A 27,452-nucleotide genomic window follows, 5' to 3' on the forward strand; every position below is an offset into this window, starting at 1 on the left:
TTTTTTTTTGGTTGTGATGGTGGTGGTTGTGGTGGTGGTGGTTTTGGTGGTTTTTGTGGAACACAAAAGAAAATACGGGAAGAAGGTGGAAAAGGGCAATTTAATGGTTTTGTTTTCTACGATTGTCACTTTTCACGTTTAGAACGAATGATTGGTGATGGTTGGTAATGATTGGGTGGTTGTGGTGTGATTTGTTTTGCTATTGTTTTTTTTGTTCAGCAGAGCAAAAAGAAGATTGAAATAGAGTTGGGAAAGAAAAGTTGATAGCACAAATAGAAGCGTCGTGATGTATGATGCGGATATGTGTGCGAGGTTGTTCTCGTGCTCTCTGTTTTCGTGCTCGGAGCATTGGTTGACTGAGACCCGACTGAGGCGGTTGTGATTGTGTGTGTGTGTGCGTAAGTTTGCTGATTTGCCACACAAACACAGTCGACCTGGCTTAAAAACTACGGATATACCATAACAAACAAAAAAAGGGGTGGCGAAGTTGGAGCGGCCGTTTTTTTTCAGAGCCCTGCAGGGTTTCTTAGGGATAGGAGATTACACATGCAAGATTCAGTAACTGCAACCACGGAAGTACAGAGATGTGAGAAATGGATAGCTAGCATGATGTTTAAAGATAGGATAAAGCATTTGTTTTTTTTTGTTGTGGTTTCAAAACGGTAAGCATCTAAACTCGGGTGTTGGTGTGTGCGTGTGCGTCTTCGGAACGGGTTCTCTTTCGGACTATCTCTTGTTTCTTTCACAAATGGGTCTGGATGAGTCTGGCTCCGTACGATGGACAGAGTTAGAGGATGGTGGTAATGTGTGTGTGAGTGTTGGTGCGCGTGGTTTGTTTAGTTTTTGGTCAGTCACAGTTGATAAACAAGCAAATCACCTTCGCACTACGATCACAATAGTGGTAATGACGGCAGCTAGGAAGACGAAGCCACCGAAGGCTCCGAGCGCGACTATGGCTCCGAGATTGAGTCGGGCATTTTTGGCCTCTTTACGATCGCCGGAACCAGCGCCCAGATTTGAGTTGCCCCCGATGCCACCGTAGGTACCGCCGGTACTCTCGCCGTCCGAGTTATCTACGGCGAACGGTACGTTCACCTTCGGAGACTGATCTTGCCGGATGTTGACCGATCCAGCGATTTCGTTGTCCTGCGGGTGCTGGGACAGAATAATGTCCTGCGGATTGCGTGACGTGGTTGTATGTTGCCGTGTACTGGTCGTGGTTGGTCGTGTCTGTGGTGGTGGTGTTTGTGTAGTGGTAGTTGTTGTGGTTGTGGTTGACGGTTCGTAGTATGACGGTTTCACCCGTATTGGAGGTACGTGCTGCACGCTTGGATTCTTTGGTATGTTGTTCTGATTTTGCCCCGGACGGTACGGTTTCCGTGACGGGCTTTCTTCCCGCACGATTCCCGGGCGGACTTCTAGAGGTGGGAGAGAGTAATCCTCGTTAGTACCGATGTAGAATCCGTCTAAACCATCGCTATCGTTACCGTCGTCGATCTCAATGCTGAACAGTGGTGTCTGAGTCGTTGAACTGCTGGTCGTAAATCGAGTCACTGGTCTGGTCGGTTTGCGTGATTGTGGCCGCTTCTGTGTGTACTGCGTTGCCGGAACCGCAGTGGTCGACAGGATCACAACCGGCGGTGGTGGACGAGTCGTCGCCGGAGCGGCCGTCGTAGACGGAATTCTACTGGTGGGATCTTCAACGCATTTCGGGAACAAATTACTCCACTGTCCGGTGGAAGTACAGAAGATTTCGGTGTCCGGACTTTCCGGAATGAAACCACGATTGCACACGATCTCGGCACGGGATCCAAATACGGTAGCGTTCGGAGTTATGACCACACCGTTCGGGAACAGTGTCGGCAAGGGTTCGCATTCAATCAATTCGCACCGCGGCGGTGGTCCGTTCCAGCGTTCATCAATATCGCAGGTCAGTAGCGCCCTGCCAATCATTTCATAGCCTTCGTTACACTTGTAGTGAACAGAGCTAAGATATCCAACGGTACCATTGATAAGGTCATAACCTCCGTGCGGTATCGAGGCCGGTAGTCCACATTCAATATCTAAAACAACAAACGAAAAAAAAAACAGAATTCATTAATCAGTTAACGGACAAAGAAACTCAAACACCCTACATTTGCAAACCGGAGGAAATTCATTGTAGAAACCAGTTTCCAGACAAGTTCTCTGCGATGGTCCAACCAGCAGATGACCTTCGTCGCAGCTGTATTCTACGAATGCACCAACGTCGAATCCCTTCGGTGCCACCATCGTCGAGTTCGGTGGTTGTTCTGGGCGACCGCACGCCTTAGGTTCTGCGAATAGACATAGAAATGAAAACTTTTCCCCCTAGGGAAAACCCTAACACCAGTGGCACACTCACGATGCTGGCAGATAAAGTTCAGCTGTGTGTTACAGTTGGTGTCACTCCACAGCCATCCCTTGGATCCGTCGTACCGGGCACAGTCCTCGTCACCGCCGGGAAGATTCCAGAACGATACCGACACCTCGTCGCCGCCGATCCACTTCCAGGTGTTTCGGTCTTGGGTGTCGCGAACCGCCCCCATCCAGTACTGGGACGAGGTATCGCTGCGGTGTCTTCGCCACAGTTCCCAGCTGATGAAACCCTGCAGTGCCGGATTACTTTCGTTGATCAACGTTCCACCCCGGGAACGGCAGAAGGCCAGAGCATCCCGCAGCGAAGCCGGTTGCCGGTTGTAGAAGATGTAGCACTTGCCGTTGTAGGAAGCCGACGCTCCCGGTGGCATATCCCGGAAGGCTGGACATCGCTCGATCGGTAGAGCCTGATCGGTATAAACGAAGGCCTCACAGATCGACAGCTGACTGGGGACGTTCGTTTCCAGGTGAACCGACACGAATGCACCCGGCATCGGTGGATTACACGGCAGGAACAGGGGTTGACCTTCCTCCAGGGAACCGGTGAAGCGGTTGCAGATTGGATTGGTTCCCAGATCGGGTCGGTTGTTTCCGACGCGAACCACAATCGTGGCCGGTTTTCCATTGCCTGTGAAGGGAGAAGTTGTCATTAGTCATGCCGTTTTTTCTGGTTATATAAAGCGGCTCGCACAACAATGCCTCACGGAATTCTTCCCCACCGATGATAACTCATAGACCGCGAGCTTACGTCATGAAACATCAAAATCTCGCGACTAGACCGAGAAAGAGTGCAGCATCACGGTGCTATATAATAGCAAACCGAGCGCGCGCGTAGCGGACGATCGTTTTTTTCTGTTTGTTTCCGCAAAACGCGCGCCCCGACTGTGTGCCTGCTAGAGAAAAGAAGTAAGTGCTTCCATCCCAACAACTCGCCGCTTTCACTTTCTATTTGTATTCGTAGTTGCTGTTGTTATTTTTATTTTCATTTCTTCGCAACGTTCGTGCGCAATGTCCGCGTTCCAAACGGAAACCGAAACCTCGTAATCGCATCGCAGTAGGCACAGGTCAGTTGCCGTTGGAAATGCGAAACCCTGCGCGCGAGAGTGAAAAACATCGAACGGCCTGTGGCGGAGGCCTACTAGATTAGAACAGGGTTCGTCGTTCGCGGTGCTGAAATTCCGTTCGAATATCGAGAACCCCCTTCACGGGTTCGTCGTGGGGTCGGTCGGTGGGAAATTTTCCGGTGAACCCATTTTACAAGCAACACCGACGTCGGTTTGTTTGTTTTTTTTTTTATTTCTAGTAGGAAACTATTAGAGCGTGTCATTTTACCCTTTCTTCGGTGGAATTGTTCGGCAATGACTTTTTGTTTTGCTTCGATGCAAAAAGGGAAAACGAAAGACAAAGCTAACAGGTGCAATCATTAATCATCAAATTTATCATTGAAGCTAAAATTTAGCATTTGCTGGAAAGTTCAATATTACTGTCTATACAATACTGTTGATAGTGTAACGGAAATTTCACCTGATTGATGGAAATATTGTTAGGAAATCAAAATTTAACGTGATCATTTCATAAGATTACACAAACCAATGAGAGTTTCGCTTTGTTAACTTATTCTTCAGTTACTAACTCCTTGATTTTCACGTTTACTTGCAAAATATTTATGTACAATGAAAGTGAATATTTCCATTTTTTCTGATTCTGCGGTTGAAAATATATTCCTGATCAAAAACACGAAGGCAAGCACATTTTGGAAGCGTATTTGGCCTTGCTGCACAGTGGATCGGAACTGAATAAATACGGTCAAAAGTCTGTACTGACTTTCACTGATTTTTAGGAGCTTAGGCGCCTTAAAAAGAAGCGTTATAACATCTTGTGAAACTTGTTACAAGATGTTATAACGCTTCTTTTTAAATAAAAACTTTTATTTTCCTTAAGGTGGTATAACCAATTTGGAAAAGAGACCTAGGCGATAAAGATTGATCCAACGAAAAGAAATTTAAAAAAAACTGTTCTTCAAGTAAAGAGAATATATTTTGAAAAATACAATTTTTACATTTTACATAGGAAAAAAAAACTCAAAATATGTGTATGTTGAAAATTAAATAGAAAAAAGAATTCTTTTAGAAAAGATAACAATTTTTTACTTCAAATTCACGTTCCTCCCGAACGGGAAGTGTTATCTCTAATCCAATTTCGCCTGATCGGTGGCCACACTGCAGCTTTCAGATGAGCCCAAGTTTGGCCAAATTAGTTGAATCATGTCTGAAAAAATTGAGCAGATCGGAAAAAGTACGGTTTGTCGGCTATGTCCCACATTCGATTATATCTCCGGACACCAGAAGTGTCCGCCAATTGCCTTTTGGAACTCAATCAATGACCTAAGGATAACTTTCAATTGAGGTCAGGATTTTAGGAATCGGTTTAGTCATCTCCGAGTAAAAAAGCAAAGCCTTGGTATTACATTCCTGTAGTGGAATTTGACCTTCTGTTTCAACAGACTTGGCCTAGAATTTTCCAAGAAATTTAAGCGGATAGTGCGGATTCTATTACACCGAAGTCATTTTTTACGCGGGGTCCACATACCGCACAAAAACATACCGCATAACTTTGAAAATCCGCGTTCAAAAACCTGGTAACATCGCAAGCAAAACCGCAAAACTATGGAGAAAAATCTTTAAAACTAAAATTGATTTTTACCCCAAATTTACAAAGGAGTAATTTTAATAGTTGATTAGATAATATTTAGAGCCATTAGAATGACTGATTTTGTATAATGTTCCCCATCGTTGTCCACTTTTCGTTTTATTTTTCTCCGATGCAACAGACCAGCAGCTGGATGACGCATTCGCTCTTGTTTGAAGCGAAACTCACACGTCCAACAGCAGATAAGCTCACAGAAAAAAAAACTAGGGTAACGGCTCCCTATTTCATCTTAGCTCCTAATTCCATCTCATCCCTTCACCTCATAATTTTGAACATGAATCATATCTTTCAACGTACCTGAACCAAACTGGGAAATAGTTTAAAATTTCCATTGAGGTTTTTGTCACACTTTTGGATTAAAAACAGCGTTTTAAATCTTTCAGTAATCGATTTTTTCCATTAGAAAAGGAACTATATTTTGTATTTAGGAAATATTTTCGTCTCAAGTGTTACAGTTCGTCATGTTTCTAGATATTTACTAATTGATTCGTCTCAAAACTTGATCACTATTTCACATTATTAAACCACTATTCAATGTTGGATTACTTCATAATTAGTAATGTTTACTTTTCACTTGTTTAATCAACGATTGAAAACTTCTCAAATTACCCGATAAGCGAATAAAAATCTTGAAAAATATGAGATGAACATTTGCACTTAATTTACTTGATTGCCCTTTGTTTTCGTCTCATTTCGTATCGCAAGATTGCCAAGTTTTCTCATAATGTTATGAAAAGAGATTTTATATTTTGAACCTGAGAGCAGTACTGCAAAACTTCATTCAATTCAATTGATATCGAATGTGTCGATCACTCTACTGCAGTAAACTTCACATTCTAGCACACTATCTTCGCTGTCGCAGCAAAGAGAGGCATCATCATCCCATCCTTATGAACATGAACTTAGCGAGGCACCTCTCGCCGATGAAAATAGGTGAATAATTTGTTGCTAATTAGTTACAGTAATTTTGAATTTGTTGCTCAATTTTTTTGAGTACTTCGCTAAGTTCATATGAAGTTAGCAAAGCCCGTTTCCAAATATGCTTCAAAACAAATCGAAACCCAGTGAATAATTTGTTGCTAATTTGTTGCTAATTAGTTACGATAATTCTGAATTTGTTACTTAATTATTTTTTAATTTTGTTGAGTACTTCGCTAAGTTCATATGAAGTTAGCAAAGCCCCCTTCCAAATATGCTTCAAAACAAATCGTAGCCCAGTGAATAATTTGTTGTTAATTTGTTGCTAATTAGTTACGATAATTCTGAATTTGTTACTTAATTATTTTTTTATTTTTTGAGTTCTTCGCTAAGTTCATATGATGTTAGCAAAGCCCCCTTCCAAATATGCTTCAAAACAAATCGTAGCCCAGTGAATAATTTGTTGCTAATTAGTTACGATAATTTTTTGTTTTGGACAAACTTGGAAGGGGGGCTTCACTAACTTCATATGAACTTAGCGAAGTACTCAGAAAAAAAAAGAGCAACAAATTCAAAATTATCGTAACTAATTAGCAACAAATTATTCACCTATTTGCGTTGTCATCGGCGAGAGGTGCCACGCTAAGTTCATGCTCATCCCATCCTTCATTCGTTTCTCTTTCGTTTCGAAACTCAGTTCAACCAGCTCCAGTTTATCTCTTGAAGTAACAAAATATCTCTTACAATTCAATGAAAGAGCGGCCTTCAAGTTCGTTTCATGTAAACATTCGAATTGATTCAAGATAATGGATGAAGGGTAAACCAGTCATTATAACTGAAATATCAATTACAAAATAAACATGAATCACTTATTCCCTCTTTCAGTTTTCATTTTTAATATTTCGATCTCAATACATTTCACACAGTCGAAATTATCGAGTTTAATTGGCTGGTGATAATTGAAAACTGAAATGAGAACCGCCACCCTCTATTCATCATTATGGTCTGAGAAAGTTTTGTGTTATCGAGTTGATGTTCATTCGCACTTGCTCACTACCCACAGTGAAGACAATGAAACTGGTAGACTACTTGGTACTACAAACTGAGCAAGCAGAACTTCAAGTGACTAGGTACGGTTGTTCAATTGACGATGAATTCTGGGAGCTTCAATGAATCAGAAGGGATATGTTGACATTCAAAGGCCATAAATTTCATTTTCATCTAATAGTATTCGATTGAAATGAAGTTTTACCGCACTGCCTGATAGTGTAATAGTGCAGTATTTTTTTATTGCTATCGCAATTTTTAATTAATAGGATGAATATAAGATCAACGATAGGATGAATGAAAATACATTGAGATGAAATTAGAAACAGAGCAGTGAACATTTCAGAAGTGTTGTTTTTGTCTTGTTCTGAATATATTAAGTTAAATTTCCAATGCGAGGTCAAGGCGATTAAAACAGAAATATGAAATAATCATAGTGATTTTACTGGTTAAATCAGGTTTTTGGGGTACGTCCTTTAAAATGAGATGAAATAGTGAGCCATTACCCTAGTTGTTGTTAGGTTTTCAAATTGTCAATGAGTCAAATTGTTTTCATTTTGCAAGAGGAACATTGGATGTTCAGAAGATAACTTAAGAATATCCGGACATCCGTATGATGATGAACATCCCTCATATATTTCAATATTTCATACATCTCAATATTTGAGTGAAAAAAACTATCAAAACGCTGTACGGGACTCATTTTCGGCTCCCAGAAGAGCCAAATAGCGAGATTCTCTACGATATTGAACACTTTTCGAACATTTTTCTAGAACGGCAAAGCAGTGAAATGTCTAGTTTTTTTTTTTGCGTTCGTTTTGTGCGAATTCAGCACAGCAAAAAGTGCACAAAGCTAATCAAACTATTCTAGATTTGCACTAAACTGATGATTTTTACCCCCAATTTACAAAGAAGTAATTTTAATAGTTGATTAGATAACATTTAGAGTCATTAGATTGACTGATTTTGTATAATATTCTCCATCGTTGTCCACTTTTCGTTTTCGTTTTCTCCAATGCAACAGACCAGCAACTGGATGACGCATTCGCTCTTGTTTGAAGCGAAACTCATACGTCCAACAGCAGATATGCTCACAGAAAAAAAAACTAGTTGTTGTTTTTCTGCGTTTAGGCTTAAGAAACGGAGCCTCATATTCGCCACTGACTGAAACACCATTTGAATAATGCCGGGTGTAGTTCCACTGTCTTGACGTAGATGGCAGACTGCTCACTTGGTTTGTTTCCGTTCATGGATTGTCATAGACTGAAGCTAGCAAACATGCCACTGGGTCTATTTATAGATTCGGTGGATTATGATGTGTTGTGTTTGGACCTAAGGAGTGTATCGAAAAGTAGTTAGCAACGTTGATTATTAAATAAAAAAGCGAAAAAAAAACATATTTTGACATCAGTTTTCGATATATTGTAGAAAGATTACATTTTTATGCATTTCACTGATTATATTGAAGAAAATCCTAGTTTCTGTGAAACGCTCGCACTTTGGACTTGACATTCTTCATTAAATTTTGCACAGTTACTTTTGTGACTTTCCTGGTGGCAGCTGTCCAGTTTTTTTTTTGAACTCCTGCATGTTTTGGGACACTGTACCTTGCTTCCGAAAGTGCCGCTTGACAATTGCCCAATACCTTTCAATTGGCCGAAGATCCGGGCAGTTCGGTGGGTTGATGTTCTTTTCCACGAATTGTACATTATTTTTTGACAACCACTGTAGAACGGAGTTGGCGTAGTGGGCTGAAGCCAAATCCGGCCAGAAGAGAGGAGGAGCCTTATGCTTTCTGTACAGTGGCAGCATTCTCTTCTTCAAACATTCTTCGTCGTTCACCTTGGCATTAATTGTGCCCTTCGTGAAGAAAATCGACGACCGCAAACCACAGGTACAAATTGCTTGCCAGACCAACACCTTCTGCCCAAACTTTTCCATCGCCACCGTGGTGTCAGCGTCGTCCAGGTCCCGGTACACCGATTTCGTATAATAATGCGGTCCGGGCAGCGCTCGAGAGTCTTTCTTGGCGTAGGTTTCGTCGTCGATCAGGACGCATCCGTCTTTATTCTGTAGAATCCGGTTATACAGTTTTCGCGCTCTTGTTTTGGCCTGACCTTGCTGTACCAGGGACTTTTTCGGCACCTTCTGTTTCTTGTACGTTTTCATGGAGTTCCGAAATTTAATCCGATTCAACGATGCTGGTGTTGAACTGCTTGGCCAAATCCCGCGTCGACGCCGATGGGTTTTTCCTGATGTACTCAACCACTTTTAAGTCCCGGCCGGGCTGGCTGGGACCCGTTTTCCTACCGGATCGGGGCAAATCCTTCATGGAAAGGGTCTTACCGAACTTCTCGACAGTATTTTTGACACTAGTGTGGCGCACTTTCACCCGTTTTGCAATTTCGTTGTACGTGACACCACTTTCTGAGCACCACGAGTGCAGAATTTTCTTTCACGTTTCCGAATCAATTCGACTCATCATTGAAACGATAAACCGTACCGAAACCAATCGATTGCGCAGCTGTTATTGACATGTAAACAAACATGTCACCGCAAAACACGCTGCAAAAAATTTAGCCATTTCAGAGTAATAACTGTTTGAATGTTGCTAACTACTTATCGATACACTCCTTATTTAAACAATGTTTTCGTAATGAATGTGGTATTGAAAACAATCATACACTTTCTTTTATTCTTGAACAGGAAAAAAGATATTAGGAAATCAAATGTGGAGTAATTTCGTTACACTTCCGTAATGTAAAATGTTTAAAATGCACCCTGGTGAACATAGTAGAAAGAAAGACGAAGTCCTACGTCAAAACTGCATAAAAAATCACACGGAAATACGCATAAAAACATGAGCTTGACGTTCAATAGCAGCCTATGCGCCCGTAAGACCTTTCATTTGAGGCTAAGTTCGAAAAAATCTGTTCTGTCAGCTCCGATCAAAAGTGATTGCACATTTACTCAGTTTATCGAGTTGAATCGAATGGTATGTGACACTCGGACTCGGTTCACAAGTTGGTTTTCACAGTCATTTCATAGCCTTTCTATATTGGAAAGGCAAAAAAATAATCATAATGTAGGCTATGGAAGTAAGCTGTAAAATTGTAAAATAAAAATATAGCTCAATCCAAGCATATTGTTCTACTCGAATTGGATAAGGTTGCGGGTACAGTTCTTGTGATGATTTTTTTGATAGGTTTTCAATTCTTCAATGAGTCAAATTGTTTTCAATTCTCAAAAGAAACGTTGAGAGTTCAGAGCACCAGTAAACAGTATTTATATCCGGATATCCGTTTGTTGTCCGTTAAGCGATTGATTCCAAGAATTATTGGTAAGGAAGTCAGTTTCGATTTGACAAATTTGAAGTCAAATTTGAAACAAATAAGATTCAACCCAACTGTTGAATTTTTATTGTTTCCTATGGACGTATATCCGTTCTGTGGTACAAAAATTCAACTATATTTTCTGTGTCTTAATGTGAATCATTGATGGTTTTCAATTCTGGCAACCCTGAGTGCGTGAGCGGTTCAAGTATACACTTGGAACTGATAGTTATTCGACATCAATCACTCGGATTTTAACCCATTGTAAGGACGATCAGCAATTAAAACCAAAACCTTTCGTGTTCTTTTTGTCGACCATGGAACTTAAAATAAAAACCCCGAAATGGAATTTCCATACGAACATGTAAATTTTGATTGCCACCTCGTGGTTCCGAGGGTCATCGCAAACCAGTCGCGCGCGCGCAGCCTACTGTGATCGAAAATTTGAAACATGTGCGCTTTTTTTTGTCTTGTTATTCTTCTGTTGATGCATGCGAGAGCATCCGAAAACATTGAAAGGGAAAACGAGTAGATAATGGCGACCGAAATTACGCACTCAATTAATTTTTTTTCCATCTAATTTCGTTTTCGATTGTGCGTTTTTTTTTTGTGTGTGTGGTTTATTCGAGTAGATATTTACCATTCAGGACGGCGTATTTTTAAAGAGCAAACAAAAAAAGTACAAGCAAATGGCTAAATAATACATGAAATCGGTACTTTTTGAAACAGATCCGTGCGATTTAAAAATCCAATCTAAAAAAACCGCTGTTGCTGAGAGACTGGCAGCCTACAACAAACAAAAAGTCGCTAGTGCTGTTGCTGCGGCATTGCCACGTAATATTCGAGAAAGTCGCAATCAAAGAGCACGTTCCCTTCGGCCCTCGCATATTTGTTGTCCCTTCCTTCGGGGTCCCGGGTGCGATAAACCACGACTGTCCGGAGATAGCAAAAATAACACAGACTCTAAACAAAAAAAAAAATAACGCTGCACGATCAGGCAGATTGGAATGCGCCCGAAAGAAAAAGCTCAACTCAGCAGCAGCAGCCATAAACAACACCACCCGTAACCAAGATGATGGATAAAAGGGTGTGGGACCATAAACGGTTTTTGGTGCGCGACTTCGAAGAACTTCAAACAGTATTCGATATTGTTTATTGTTGTGAAAATTTAGAAACTTCTGTTTTTTTTTCAAACTTGCCCGAAAAAAAATTGGCATCGCTGCCTACACAAATGTTCCCACCCCTTTGTTCATCATCCTGATACGTAACCTCTTTGGCAGCGATATGAGTTCGCATATACGTTAAACGACGTTGTCGTTAATGGCAAAACGAAGACGAAGACGACGATGACGACGACGGTGGTAAAGTGAAAGTTGCGACCGTTTTCAAGCCCGAAGTTTTATTGTTGTTGTTTTATGACTTTCGTTGTTGTTGTTGTTGCTTCGTTGGACAGAGCTGGTTGACTGCCGCCAGTAGGCGATGATTTTTATTTGCTTCCAAACGATTTGCCAAACACAAAATCAACGGAGCTTGAACAAAAAAAAATAAAACTCCTTCGTTTACCAAGGGGAGAAGAACATAAAGAGAAGGTGAATGCCGAGTCGCGTCAACTGGAAAACTAGGTAGGAAGGTTTACATTTTTTGAAACTTGAACTTGGTTGAGAAGCTATGCGTGCGTACGCCGTGAGGTCATTGACGTGCCGGGGAAAGAAATTTGGCGGATCGCTAAATTTTGAGCCGAAGAAGCGCTTGGAGCAAAGGTCAAAGAAGAGTGAGAAGGAATTTCTACTTACCACAGCAGGACTTTCCAAAATCTAGCCGCACCAGTTGCACCATGTACGGTTCCAGCAGGTTGACGTACCACCACGGGACCCGTTCCGGTTTCGTCAGGGAGCAGGTTTCCGGTGAGAAGAACGCCGACGTCGATCCGTCGATGGCTTTCTGCGGTATTCCGGATGCGTCCGTCGAAATCTGCATCGGAGCCTTCCCGGCGGCTACGTTGAGCACTGTAAACAGATGAGAAAACAGAATAAGTACGATGTTGGTGATGAAACACACTAAACAAACAAAAAAAAATCTGCGTGGCGAAATACGGTTCGTGGCCGGCTTTCGGTTGCTAATGGAGGAAATCAAACGGAACTGATTAGATTTAAATCCGCACTTTGTTGCAGTGTGATTGTTTGTTCGGTTTGCTTGCTTGTGAGTACGCGAATTCAATTTTTTACCTCATCAGATTGCAATTTTGGACCGGTAATTTTTTGATTATTTCTCGATTTCAGGTGGCTTACTTCGGTTGCTGCTGCGCACTGCCGGTGGAGGCAAGAGGAGCGGAACATTACTGTTATCGGGGAGTCGGAAGAAAACGAGAGCTCTAGCGGACTTTCTCGACAGGAAGAGAAATAAAACCTAAAAAGAAACAAAAAATACATTGCACCACTTTTTCCTCCGATTCGACGATTGATGATGATGGTGATGATAATGCTTTTCTCGGTTTGGTTTATTTTCGTTATAGAAAACGTTCCGTTCCGTAAAGCAAGCCGAAGCCCGAAGGAAACGAATAGCAAAAAAGCTATTAATTAGAGAGGAGATGTTTGTGGGCGATCGTGTGGCTATCAATCTCGGAATTATTAGGATGAAATGACCGGGGTAAGTAATTAGGCCGTGGAAAACATTGTTTTGATATGAGGATAATCCAATTTTGCCCTGAAGAAGGTTGTTTTTGGTTGGCCGCGTATGTAATTATTCGAGGGGAAATTCTTTCGGGAAATCGGTTGATGCTACGAGATAGTGGTATTAACCAGCACTTATCGATTGGCAAATAGACTATTCCCCACGAAATTACATACGCGGTGCATGTGCATAAACAATGAGAGATTGAAGAAAATACCGCCCACGAAGTGTGTGTTTTGCATTTTTCTCCCATTGTAATTTTTCCCGATAACTGAAATGCTTTTTACCAAATTGATATGATTAGAAGTATCGGAAACTTAAACTGGTTTCATCAAACGGTGGTTTTGACCTTAAACTTGCGAAACGTTATACTCAAAATTGCACAAGTTCAATCCCCGTAGCGGATATCAAATTGGAAAGAACTGTAGTCATTGTAGTTTATATAATAAAAAAGACGGGTGGCCAATGTCAGAGACATAACTGGAGGGCGTGAATACGAATAAAACTTCACACCTACGAACATCATTACATGCCATTTGAGCCAATTCGTTCTGATTTCTGATCCACACCTACGAACATCAATAATCGTTCGTATTAAAGGATTGATTGTGTGAATTTTGCGACTTTTACTGCTTCGCTACCAGAATTGTAACGGTGCATCTACACTAAAACGTGACTGGAATTGAATTCGGAACCTGAGATGGACTCCGAATTCTGTTGCAAAATTCAGATTCCGGATCAGGAATTCAGTTCATTAATTTAGTTGTAGAATTATGGAACTGAACATTTTTCGTATCCAGGTTCCGAACTCAATTCTAGAACTGAATATTAAACTTTAATTCCGAACATAAATAAAATTACTGAGCTCAGTTCCAGAATCTAGTTCCCAAGAATCCATGTTCTTCCGAATTCAATTCCAGTATGTTTAATCGGAATTCTGGAAATAAACACAAAAGTTGCATTAAGGAACTGAATTTAGGAATTAAATTCTGATACCGAAGCCAATTTAAAGAAGGCGGGTGGGTAATGTCAGAGACATAACTGGATGTCGTGAATACGAAAACAAATGACATGTTCCTTAACACTTCCGAATATCAATTAGTTGATCAATTGTATGAATTATGCAAGCATTTCTCTTTTCCACATTTTTCGCAAAAACAAAGAAGGCTTCACTTAATCTCGATTACTGTGAATTTTACACAGCGAAAAGTGCAAAAATCTAACCAAACTGTTCTAGATTTGCACTAAACTGAGAATATTTTCTTTCGATTTGCGAACAACACATCCTAATAGTTCTTCAGAAAACTTTTAGAGCCATTAGAACGGCTGATATTGTGTAATGCTCTCCACCGTTGTTTTTTCCCAATGCTAATGACTGGCAGCTGTGACGTAATCGCTCTTGTCGAAAGCGAAACTAGCTGTGCAGACGACACAAAACACATCTGCTCGCAGTGGCGATAGAATCCAAACTGATTCAATTTTTGTTAAGAGATTTCCTTTTATGTGATTTCGTTTGTAGCTTTTTCACTAATGGGCGGTCCTAACGGCTATAAAAATAGCCGCATACAGAATTTTAATGTCGATTATTTCCTTTCGGATTTGCATAATTTATTGAAAGAAACTATCAATATGCTGTAGGGATTCGTTTCTAGCATTCAGAAGGACCAAATTGAGGAACTCACTACGATATTCACCACTTTTCGGAACATTTTTCTTGAACGATTTGTTGTACAGCAGTAGCTATTTTCTTCTCTTCCTCAGAACGCGTTCTGATTGGCTGGTGTTGACATGGGTCAAATGAGATAGGTTTTTCAATAGTGTACTATTGAAATACTTCAATGCTTTTGCTATACACGTTTAAGTTGAAAAATTTCGATTCTGTTGGTAGTTAGATTATATAAATCCTTTCACAGATCACTGAGCTATGAGCTTTCAAAATACGAGAAAGGCAAACGCGCCTTATGATACTCGTTTATACCAAACATTTCAGAAAAGTTTAATTTTGAACTATTTGAGATTATGTCACACAACTGAAAATTTGATCATAAAATTGTGATCATATTTCCGATGGCATGTAGCAAAAATTATGTTGATTCGTTAGATACAACAAGAGATATTCACGATCAAAAACTTATCACTCTCTCAGAGGGTAAATTTTGGAAAGGCACCCCATAGTAAAGTAAGTCGTATTCACGACAAAATTGTGGTTTAGAGCTCAGATCAAAAATTTTATTACAGAATCCAGATCTAGAATTCATACTTCGAATTTCGTTCCAGAATTCTGAACTTGAATATTTGAATCAGAACACTGTATAGACGGGCGCTAAATTTAGATTTAGAATCTAGTCAAGAAACAAGTTCCAGGATCTAGACTTAGGAATCAATTCAAGAGTTTTCGTTTTAACTTTTTAACCTGTATTTGGAACTCAATTCTGAATCCGAAACTAAGTTCTAAAATTAAAGTTAAGTTCAGAATTCAGGCGGACAAAATGCCAGGCTTAGTTCCAAAATTCAGTTTTAGAATTTAGTTCAATTACAAACAATTAAAAACTATATTCTTTGAGAAGTAGCCAGCTTGAAGCTGACAATATATCATTGAACATCTACGAAATGAAAATCTACGCAAATTATTCCTTTATTATTCGTATGCGAAATTTGAGGATTCACGGGAAAATAATACAAAACCCATAGGTGAGCCTCCTGAACTCATTCGTAGAGCTGCAGAAAAGCTAAAAATTCGTGGATCTACGAATAAATCGGTAGAGATGGCATCACTGCTGACAACTGTCTTTCGCGTCTATTGTCTGGTTGACAATTCCGCTCGCAATGCAAGTGTCGCTCTGCAAGCCACAGGAGATATTGCTTTGCCTAATATCACGTTTTTTTTTCAGTTACTCTTTCTCAGTACATCAGTTCTTATATTCCGGTCCAGCTGTTCAAAGTTTGTCTTGCTGTCAAGGGGCTGTCCATAAAAGACGTCACACTTTTTTGACGATTTTTTACTCCCCCTCCCCCCTTTGTCACAAATTGTCACAGAAGCAAAGACCCCCCACTCCCCCTATGTCACATGTCACGAATTCAAAATAAATAAAATTCATCTCAATACATTCAATATGTATGACAAACCATATAAATATGAGGGAAAAATCGATATAGATATATTATTGTTTTAGGTAAAGAATAATATTTCCTTAGTGTAGCATACAGGGCTGTGAAAATAAAGACCAAAACCTCATCAAAACGAGATCACTGCCGGAGAATCTTTTCATTATCAGTTGATCAGTGAAATTTAAATCACATCGATCAATATCGGTACTGCTTTTCCGTCACACAATGGGTAGTGATTTTGAGCTAAAATGATTCTTAATTTATGTAAGTTGAATCATTGGATGATTCGATAAGCTTTGATGTTGGTGGAGGAAAATCACATTTGATCAAGATAAGACATGACATGATCTACGTCTGAAATCGTTGATCTCCCGTCCTTTTTCAAATGGAGTACAATTGAATAAACTGCATCAGAATCAGATAAGAGAAATTCTTATGATATACTATTATCAATGCTAGAATATCAAATTACTGAAAAAATTGTCAGTGCATAACTCAAGTTAAACCGTTTGAAGGCATCTTTTTCTTTTTTACTCATATTTGGCAAAATTTATTAATTTCGCTAATTTACTCGCTCCTCCGTGCACTTTTGCTGATCACAACAGAAATGATTTCCTGCATCACTCATTTCCGAATTTACAAGAAGAAGCTTTTACATCGACAAATACACGTTTTCCTATAGAATGTAAACGTTTATTGTGGAGATTTTTTCAGGAAATAAGGTAAAGCAGGAATATAATTAGGTATTTCAAAAATGGCTCATTGAAAATATTGGACGTCACATTCCAAAAACCTCCCCCCCTCCCCCCTGTCACAAAAGGTCACGTTTTATGAAACAGCCCCCTCCCCCTTGCGGCGTGACGTCTTTTATGGACAGCCCCCAACACCTTTTTGTAAGTACACGGTTGCAGACTTCCTTGCGACATCTCGAATAAAAAAAGACGATTTTTGAGGCCTCCGACTCTCGTTCCGATTCAGTCAGTCCTGACTGTTGACAAACGGTTGCCCGAATACTTTTACTACATCGAAGACAGTTGATTTGACCGCGTTCGTTAATTCCGTCAACTTTACGTGGAAGTAGTTTGAATTTTAACGATACGCGAGAAAAATTCAGACCCGTTGCTAAAGAGATCTTTGGCGTTTCTGCTCTTGTATCGATGTCATTTTCCCAACACACACACACACACACACACACACACACACACACAGAGAGAGAGAGAGAGAGATATTTGGAATAAGGAATGTGCAAATTTTAAATTGCATGTTGAAAAAATAGGCGTCAATTTTACTAATTATATGGAATGAATTACATATCTTAGGGGTTGTATAGGGGTTTTGAGAAGATTAGGTACCTAATTAAACAAAAAAAACTCTTGAATCATATTCTCACTTCGAGAACGACCAAAAAGGTTAAATCCTGTATAAAATGACCGAACCATCCAATTTAATTTTCTTGAATAATGAAGATTTTTTGGATTCCTTTCGAGTTGTGATCTTCCTGACTGTCGAAAAGCAAAGCAAAATCTTGACTTTAAATCCTTTTCAACCGACTTCGCAGCTGATTCTTAGCGAACAGTCATAGCATGATCAGTACTACGACACTCCTATTAACACTATGATTACTTCTAGGTCGGGGGCAGCCGACAAACGGTTGTCCGTATACTTTTATTACATTGATGACAGTTGATTTGACCGCGTTCGTTGATTCTGTCAATTTGACGTGGAAGTAGTTAGGATTTTAACAATGTGCGAGCAAAATTCAGATTCAATTGCACAGTCGAGCATTTATATTTTTTCCAAATTTAGAATAAATTTTTCGTTTCTTTCAAAGGTAGAAATGTCAGATTATGGTCGAATCTCATGAGTGCTTTTCTAATATATTTCAAACTAGTTTTGAAATGAGATCTGACTCGCAGATTCGAATTGGTTATTGTAAAGAACCAAAATTCACTAAAATATATTTTTTTAGAACAATAAACTTCTTGTTTGAGTGTTAAAATCTGGAAACTTTGGATTTAAGATCAGTACTTTTGATTCTTCTGAAAAGAAAAACCGTTCAGATTCGAATCGCGCTTAAATGGGATTGGGTAAATTTATTTTGGGATTGTCAATGCAGTGTATGTTTTGGGTATTTTTTAAAAGTATTTTTAGTTCAGATCGGGGGTCAGATGGAGCCAAAAATGTTTGAATTTGAGTGATAAAAGTTCGGAATTCTTGTGGAACTTTTCGGGATTTGGAACGAGCTCAGAATATAAAATATAAACATAGGTCAAAATTTTTATATTTTATATTCTCAAATTAATTCAAATTTTTACTCAAGACATTCTTTTAAAAATGGCGAATGCATTTTTTGCATGTAATTTCGTCAAATCTCTTCTTATCTCGGAAACAGATAATTGTAGTAAAATGGTGTTCCAGAAAATCAATTGGAAAATAAACCGAAACAAATGAATTTAAAAAAAAGGAATCAACATTTTTTTTATTTTACACTTGTCAAATGTTACTTGACATTTATTTGATTAGTGTAAATATTTGGATCAATACGTAATTTCAATACGTAATTTCAGGCGTTGAGAAGCGTTATATGTGTTACTTTTTGTAAGATATTGGTGGGGCGTTGCTTTTTTTCATTTTAGGCATTACGAAGCGATACATGCGATACTTCTTTTCAATTTCTGGCGTTATGAAGTGTTACCGGCGTTGCCTTTTGTAAGACATCGATGTTGCGAGGCGTTACATTAGAATTAGTTACAATTAGAAAATAAACTGAAAAAATTAAAGTGAAAAAAACGTAGTAACTCTTTTTTTATTTCAACACTTAAAAGTAACATTAGACGTTAGTTTTGTTACTTTTTTTTTGCAAGATATTGGTGTTAGGGGGCGTTACTTATTTTTAATTTTCGACGTTACGAAACGTTACATGCGTTACTTTTATTGTAATTTCAGGCGTTACGAAGCATTACATACGATACTTTGTAATTTATGTGTTAGGTAACGCTTTTTATAATTTTAGGCGTTACATGCGTTACTTTTTCGTAAGATATTGGTGCTACGAGGTGTTACATGCGCCACTTTTCATATATTTCAAGCGTTACATAGATAATTGTAGGAAAATGGTGCTCCAAAAAAAGTTGCAGGAAAATAATAAGACACTCTAAAAATATGCACTGAAAAAAAAATTATGCGTTTTCGAGAATTAGAAAATAAACCGAAAAAATTAAAAAACAAAAAAAAACGTATCAACCTTTTATTTATTTTATTACTTAAAAGTAACATTTGATTAGTGTAGATATATAGATGCGTTACTTTTTCTAATTTCAAGCTTTAAGAAGCGTTACATAAGTTACATTTTCAGAATTTTAAGCGTTACATGAGTTACTTTTTTGTAAGATATTAGTGTTACGGCGTTACGAAACGTTACATGCGTTACTTTTTTTGTAATCTTAGACGTTATGAAGCGTTACAAGCGTTACTTTCTTTAATTTAGGCTTCACGAAGAGCGACATGCGTAACTTTTTTTGTAATTTTAGGTGTTATGAGGTGTTCGAGCCCCGACCTGGAAGAATTCTTAGTGTCAGTAGGATCCATAGTACTAGCCATGCAATGATTCTGTACACTAAGAATCGGCTGCGAAGTCTGTTGAAACAAAAAGGTCAAATTCTACAAAAGGAATGTAATGCCAAGACTTTGCTTTGCTTGAAGTGTTACGTGCGTTATTGTTTTTTGGAATATTAGGCGTGACGGAGCATTACATTGCGACACTTCTTTGTAATTTCTGGTGTTACAAATTATTACTTTTTGTAATTTTAGACGTTACGACGCGTTACTCTTTGTAAGATATGGGTGTTACGAGACGTTACATGTGTAGCTTTTTTTTTCAATTTCAGGTGTTACGAAACGTTACCTACGTTATTTTTTTTAAATTATTGGTGTTACGAGGCATTACATGCGATACTTTTTTGTAAGATATTGATATTACGAAGCGTTACATTCGTTACTATTAAATAACTTTAGGTGTTTTGAAGTGTTACATGCGTAACTTTTTGCAATTTTAGGTATTATGACATTACGAAGCGTTACTTTTTTAGTTAATTTCATTTTCCTGAAGAATCGTTTTGTTCTCCAATGACCTCAAGGATAAAGCCAAGCCGAAAAAAGAAACATGCAATAAAATTCTAGAAAATTGATGCTAAGGTCGGAACTTTTTTTTTGTTTGAAAAAACAATTTTGATTAGAGAGAATTTTCGAGAGATACGATCGTAATTATCAATCTCACCTCTTCTGGACTTCAATTCGATTGCTCGTTCGACCAGAACATTAGATGTCGAAACTTTACATTTTCTCTAATCAATGAGGTTTGTGTATCCTTGGTATTACAATACGTATGGGTATCTATTTTTCATACGTGCACAGCGTGTTCTGATGGTTAAGTTTGGAGTATTAGTTGCATCGTCTTGAATCCGAAAACACAGCTAAAGCTGATCAGGATTCCAAACATAGTTATAACACGTAAGCATCAGGTTATCTTCGATATCTTCCCTCGAGGGGGAGGTGCAACGAACCTGCGCACCTGAACGCTTTCCAAGCGATATTGCACCATCCCTTCCCAAAATGGCTCGGCAGCACGCGGTACATTGCCCCAATGCCGAAAGGGTGTGCGCTCATCTTCGCACTTTTTGCCGCATCTTTTGCCCTTGCCACCATCAACAAGCTCCACATGCCATGAATCATCGAGCGAGCTTCTAACTTAATCGGAGTCGGAGTGGAACAAGCACAAAATAGCTGGATCTAAAAAAAAATACATCACCCAAGTATGGGCAAAAGCGAGGAAAAACAAAACCGAGAGTGCTGCAAGAAAGTGAAAGCGCAATCCAAACAGAAACTCGCAGTGCTGCTCTCGCGGTCGAACAAAAACTAGAAAGAAAAGAAATATTTAAAAAAAACAGACACGCAATCCTCCGAACCCGAACAATGCCCTTTTACTGCCCCCGGGCAGGCTACTCCGGTGAAGAGCCGAACAATTGCTGCAAACATGAATAATACACCTGGCTTCGACCTGGGAGCTATGAAAGCAGCAAAACATTAATCGGACAAACGACGACGGACTGACTGCCTGCCTGGTGTCCCGTCCGGGCTATTGCGCGATCCGGCAAGGAATTACTCAATTGCCGTATGGAAGCTCGCGATGATCGAAGAAGACCTTGGCAAAGCTGGGTCCGGTAGTTTGTGCTGCCTGCGATGACCTGTCCCCCGCTCGCTTGCCCTCTGCCAGCTCTTTGGTAGCAAGAGTTGAAGTTTCACTTTTTTGCCACAGCGAAGCAGGCGGCGCCGACTCAAAACAATCAACAAAAGAATGGTTCGGAAGCCGTTGTCAAATTTTTTTTCGGGGGGCAGATCAAGTAGTCATTGGAAGGTTTCGCCATAATGACAAACGATTGTCATCCTAATCGCGTTCAGGCGATGAAAACGAAATCGTTTAACCAACTAGTATTTCACTTTCGCCGTACTGGAATGGATCCCAAATTCATCAAACCTCGGCTCGGAATGCATCGAATTCGGGTAGGCGCCATGTGCTGCAGGCCTTAATTCGCTGAAGCTTTTAGCCGACATAAAATAATTGTGTTTGATGAATGGATACGAGGTAGCAGCGCAGGTGGAGTAGTTTTTTTTCGATTCGGAAACGAGGCCAACAATTGAAACACTTTGACGAGGCAGGCTTGAAGTTAATTTTCGTGGCCGAATTGTTCGCTTCTGGCCACGATTCCACTGATATTGGTTTCAGTTTATGCATTCACGGCCCTGTGAATATGAAGATGCACCACGATACTCGGATCGGCATTGAAGGTTTTCATTCTGTTTGGCGAATTGTGAGCTGTTATTCTAAAGCTTGCTTCATTTAGAATTGGAACAAACTTTTGCTCATATTGTGGCGCTCCTGGTGGACGGATTTGGAAGTTCTTGGCGCTCACGTGTCGGGAATTTTGTCGACTTCACGTATGATTTTTGACATTCCGCAAATCGACTGTACTTTGTAAACGATCAACATGGAAGCCGAAAGAAGGGAAAAAATTTTGCACAGTTATTTGGAAAATCCATTGTGGTCTGCATCTAGCCTAGCTAAACAGCTGAAATTGCCCAGAAATACCGTATGGCGCGTTATCAAACGGTATAAGGAAATATTGACGACTATTCGGAAGCCTCAAGCCAACCGTCGGAGTGGAACTATCGACCGGAAACTGCGTGGTAAGATTTTGAAGACGATTAAGAGGAATCCTAATCTGTCGGACCGTGATTTGGCCAGAAAATTCGGTGCGGCCCATAGTACCGTGAGGAGAACTCGACTCTGGGAATGAATCAAGTCGTATCGAGCTAGCAAACAGCCAAATCGAACCATAAAACAGAATAGTGTGGTCAAAATTCGTGCTAGGAAACTATATGACCAGGTGCTGACCAAGTTCGACGGGTGTCTTCTGATGGACGATGAAACCTATGTCAAGGCTGACTTCGGGCAAATCCCAGGTCAAAGTTGTACTTGGCAACGGTCTGGGGGGATGTTCCAGCCAAATTTAGATTTGTTTTTGCCGACAAATTTGCAAGAAAATTTATGATTTGGCAGGGCATTTGCAGCTGTGGCAAAAAAACGAAAGTTTTCGTTACAAATAAGACAATAACATCGGAACTATACCAAAATGAGTGTCTCCAAAAACGAATTTTGCCGTTAATTCGATTCCACGACCATCCCGTAATGTTTTGGTCAGATTTGGCAAGCTGTCATTAGCATTAGCATTAGCATTAGCATTAGAGACCGCCCGTGTGTTGCTACTCCGTTATTGATCTGGACCAATTGAGATTGCAAAATGATTTTTTGAAGTAACATGTTTGGGAATAACACATTGTTTCACACTGTGCAAACTGTATTGAACCATGCATGCTGATCAATACCGACGCCGGCCACGTCCGAATGCAGATCTACTTGGGAGGGAAAGGATTGTTAGTTCGATGCATGTTGCTACTAAGAACCGAGGAATCCTCTGCATTCCCACATGCATCACAGGAAAGGATACTTTGTTAGTAAATGTTTTAATAATGTTATCATGTGTTTATTGCTCTGGGTAGCCGGCTACCAAGAATGTTTTTAAGTATTATCGTTTTATGTGTTACTTTGTGCTGGCAATATAATGCACGAAACAGTCAATCTCCGAAATTGACAAAACTCCGGACAGCCGGCTGTCGAGTATGCAGTCACTCGTTTATGCATCTACCTTTCGCGTTTTTTTTAGTCATGCAAAAAAACACATGCGGATTGATAAAAAAAGGTATCATCTCACTGCTAGGTGGATTAAGCACGTTTTTATAAATGAAACTACGTGATACAAAATAAACGAGCGAATAGTATTTAGACAAAAAAGTTGATTCATTGCATTGAAATATTCTAAACAGTTATTATAAAATCATTTAAAATCACCAAACAAAGGTCAACAGATTTCACGCGCATCTTGATTCTTTATTATTTCCGCTTTATTATTTTAATTATTTATTGAAATTATTAATTGGTTATATTAGTTGATCTGGGCAGCCGGCTACCGAGAAAAATATTAATTTACTGTTTGAAATATTAATATCAAGTGTTTTTTACTATGTATTCAATATACCGATATATGTTATCTCTGTTATTAACTTTGTAATATAAACGGATTTGCGCAATGGTTTATTTTTATCATTCATTTTATAATCCTGAAAGACAATCAATAACATGGAAGATGAAATCATTCCTAATGAAACTTTTCTCCGAAGCTAGACGGAAATTGATAGATTGAATAAAGAGATGATTTAGTAAAATAGAGTAATCAGAAGTAAAACATTGAAAATATGGTCAGATTTGGCAAGCTGTCATTACAGCAAAGTCGTTCAAAAATGGTATGCAGAGAAAGGGGTCTAGTTTGTTCCGAAAAACCTTAACCCATCCAACTGCCCCCAGTTTCGCCCTTAGTGAGAAATACTGGGTAATCCTGAAGAGGAGGCTCAAGGGAAAGGTTGTCAAAGACATCAATCAGATAACGACCTGGTGGAATAAGATTGCTAAAACGATGGACGAAGAAGGTGTGCGCCGTCTAATGAGCCGTGTTTCAGGAAAAATTCGAGAATTCCTTCGAAACCGTGACGTTTTTTTTTTTATAAAAGTATGAAGAAAACGCTGCATTTGTATAAAAAAAGATCTTGAATTCAATAATAAATTACTAAAATACAGGCAATTGTCTTTGTTTCAATTCTATTTGAAGCAAGCTTGTTAATCAGATGCAACAATACTGGTCTGAACTCCAAATTAAACGAGTCTGAGGCTCGAGGTTTTCCTAAATAACCATGAAATTCGATTCTCTCTTTGCATGTATCTTTGAGGCAGATATAAGACTCTATCGTCCTAAATCTGCTCTATATACACTTGCGAAGCCTACACAAGACTTGCTGATTACATGGGTATTTATATTCACCGAATAGCAGTCGTTTCGATTCTAATTTCAAATTATACTTGAATCCTCAAGGGCGAACCTCAAACTTGAACTCGGTTTAAACCCAGGAAGATCCCGACCATGAACCCAACCCGAAGCTAAGCTTTTAGTTCGAGAAGTTAAAAAATACTCGAAATTTGAGGCAAACGGTTTTCTGAAACATTATTCGTTTCATTTAGGGGTTATCCTAAGTTTATGCTTTGGGCACATAACCGTTTTTACTTTCTTTTACGTTTCGTCTTAGACTCGTCAGTGCAGAGCAGTTCAAATTGAACTGCTTAGTGTAATCAAAGTTAGTTACTGTAATCAAAATTAGAATCGATTGTATTGAAATTTGTAATGTATGTTAGTTCCAAGAGTCATTTCATCGTACTTTTTTCAAAACCCCCAACTTTTTGGATATGACGGAAAAATCAACAACACAAAAACATCGATAGCTCCGTAAATAGTGGACGGATTCTTACAATCTTTGGTTTGTTTGATTGGTTTTGCGATAAGGTATCTAAATTTGAATTTATATTGTATATTTCAAGGTCAGCTATGACCAATATTACAAAAAAAAAACTGCAAATTTTTAGTTTGTATAACTCGGAAAGTAATCATCAGATCCAAAATATTCCAAGATATTCTGCACACATACAGACATTTGCTCAGTTCATCGAACTGAATCGATTGATGTATGACGCTCTGGGCCATGCAAAAGTTTTCCAAAATTTAAGCGAATTCTATACCTTTTTTACCTTTAGATATAAAAAATAGGTATAGAATTCGCTCAAACTATAGAAAAATTTTCCGAGGTCCGGAATGGCAAGTGCCATATACCAATCGATTCAGCTCGAGCAAATCTCCGTATGTGTGTGTGTGTGTGTGTCTGTATGTGTGTTTTCAACAAAGAGGTCGAGATCTCAGAGATGACTGGACCGATTTTGATCGAACCAGTCGCAAATGAATCCCCGTCACCCTGAACGCTACTGCATGGTTTTGAGATCGGATATTTACTTTTTGAGTAATACGAAGTTTTATGTCAAAGTTTTAGTTTTTTGACAATATCTGTATGGTTTTTGACTTAAATTCTGCACGGTAATAGCTATCCAACAAGCCATAGATTGTTAAACTCCGTCCATTTTTAACGGATATATCGATATTTTTGTGTAAGCGACTTTTCACCTTATTCCAGTATGTAGTAGGAGTTTTATGCGTTTGATAATAAAGCGATGTTTCGGATCAAAGTGAAACACGATTTACGATACTGTTTTATGTAATTGTTTCTTAGCACCTAAAAGATTATGCACAGCATCCGTTTTCATGACGTTTCGATTTTAGCACGGTTCGTTTTTGGCAACATAATCGTTCGAACATGATATATGTTCGATGAAAGATGGCAGTATTTTCAACAATTTCATATTTATATTGATTTATATCGCTTGGAACAATCAGTGCTGGAAGAACACTACTTATTACACCCTTATACCATTCGAAGAAGTTCGTCGAGATAAGAAAATTTTGTGTGTGAAAAATAATTTCATTAATTTCGTTCGGAGATGGCCTAACTGATTTCTACAAACTTAGACTCATATGAACAGTCCTATGCTCCCATACAAGGTTCCGGAACTTCAGGGTGATATATGTAATGGAATTGTAATAATTTCACTCATTTCGTAGATGGGTGAACCAATTTTATCCATTAAACATTCAAATAAAAGGTTGTAAAGTCCCATAAAAACTGCTTTTTTCCGACTTTCGGTTCAGGAGATACAGAGCGATTAGTATAAAAATAGCACATAAATTTATCGAGTTTATCAGGTTCACAGATTTTGACCAAATAAAGTTATTTCAGTTTTACCGGTATTCCTTTTCGATCCCGGAAGGTACCCAAAAATGTTACTTGGAACTACGAACACTACGAAATCTCTAAGAGAGCTACAATTCGAATCTAATGAAATGGTTGACAATCCATTAGACGAATTTAACTGACTTCGGCTACACTGATTACCGAATTCTGTTTACGAAGGTATCGGGAATAGAGAAGCTAAAAAAAGAAGGCCAAAACAAGCTCAATAAAAAATAAAATAAAATAAGCTTATGGTGGTCCCATACAAAACTGGTGGATTTTATCCGACTTCGACTTCGAATTTAGAAATTACAGGGTGATGAGTTTTTAAAATTCAAACCGTGTTAATATGAGCCTTTAACACTAAATCTCCTCACACATTCCAGACCATGTAATATGAATATTTAAGACTAAATCTTTCACACATTCCAGTCCACACGCACTTCACAAAAACCTGTAGAAGCACCCTTCCAAGAAAACCTAGAAACCTAACTAAAATAAAAAACATTACCTACATGAAGGCAACTAAAATATCAGCACTTGCACGTTCCGGTGACCCAGCGGAAAAACGCCGTGGTCATAAAATTCGACTACAGAAACAAGGAAGCATCAAGTTTCAAATCGTTTTGTCATCGAAATAAAACAGAACACAAAAACCCAACAGCCTGTGTCACTTCCCTCTTCTTCATCCCACAATCGATACAAGTCAAGACGACCTAGAATAACAGTAGCTCAAGAACACATACTAACTCAAACCGACACTCACGAGAATAACCCAACATGCTATCGCCCTCTCCTCTCCGTACTCACTCTCTTACCCACAAAATATACAATGGCCGACACGATACAACGAGTCTCATTGGTTAAACCCGATTTACATTGCGCGTTCTAACTTCTCCTCCCGGATTCTCAGTGATCCTAAATGTAAAAACT

General features: G+C 39.1%; 1 protein-coding gene across 5 annotated transcripts in view; it reads right to left on the reverse strand.

The window, feature by feature from the left end:
* LOC131426449 (uncharacterized) overlaps window positions 1-27,452 on the reverse strand; it is a 115,591-nt gene that overhangs the window by 12,756 nt on the left and 75,383 nt on the right. For 4 of the 5 annotated variants that reach the window (XM_058589187.1, XM_058589184.1, XM_058589185.1 and 1 more), the window contains exons 3-6: window positions 12,197-12,409; window positions 2,384-3,025; window positions 2,136-2,315; window positions 878-2,063 (exon numbers count right to left, since the gene is read on the reverse strand). In XM_058589187.1, coding sequence (XP_058445170.1) covers window positions 878-2,063; window positions 2,136-2,315; window positions 2,384-3,025; window positions 12,197-12,409 — 2,221 coding nt within the window. The remainder of the gene's footprint in view (window positions 1-877; window positions 2,064-2,135; window positions 2,316-2,383; window positions 3,026-12,196; window positions 12,410-27,452) is intronic. The other variant, XM_058589186.1, reaches the window with a different exon arrangement.

The sequence above is a fragment of the Malaya genurostris genome, chromosome 1 (assembly GCF_030247185.1).
Source record: "Malaya genurostris strain Urasoe2022 chromosome 1, Malgen_1.1, whole genome shotgun sequence".
NCBI classification, from domain to species: domain Eukaryota; kingdom Metazoa; phylum Arthropoda; class Insecta; order Diptera; family Culicidae; genus Malaya; species Malaya genurostris.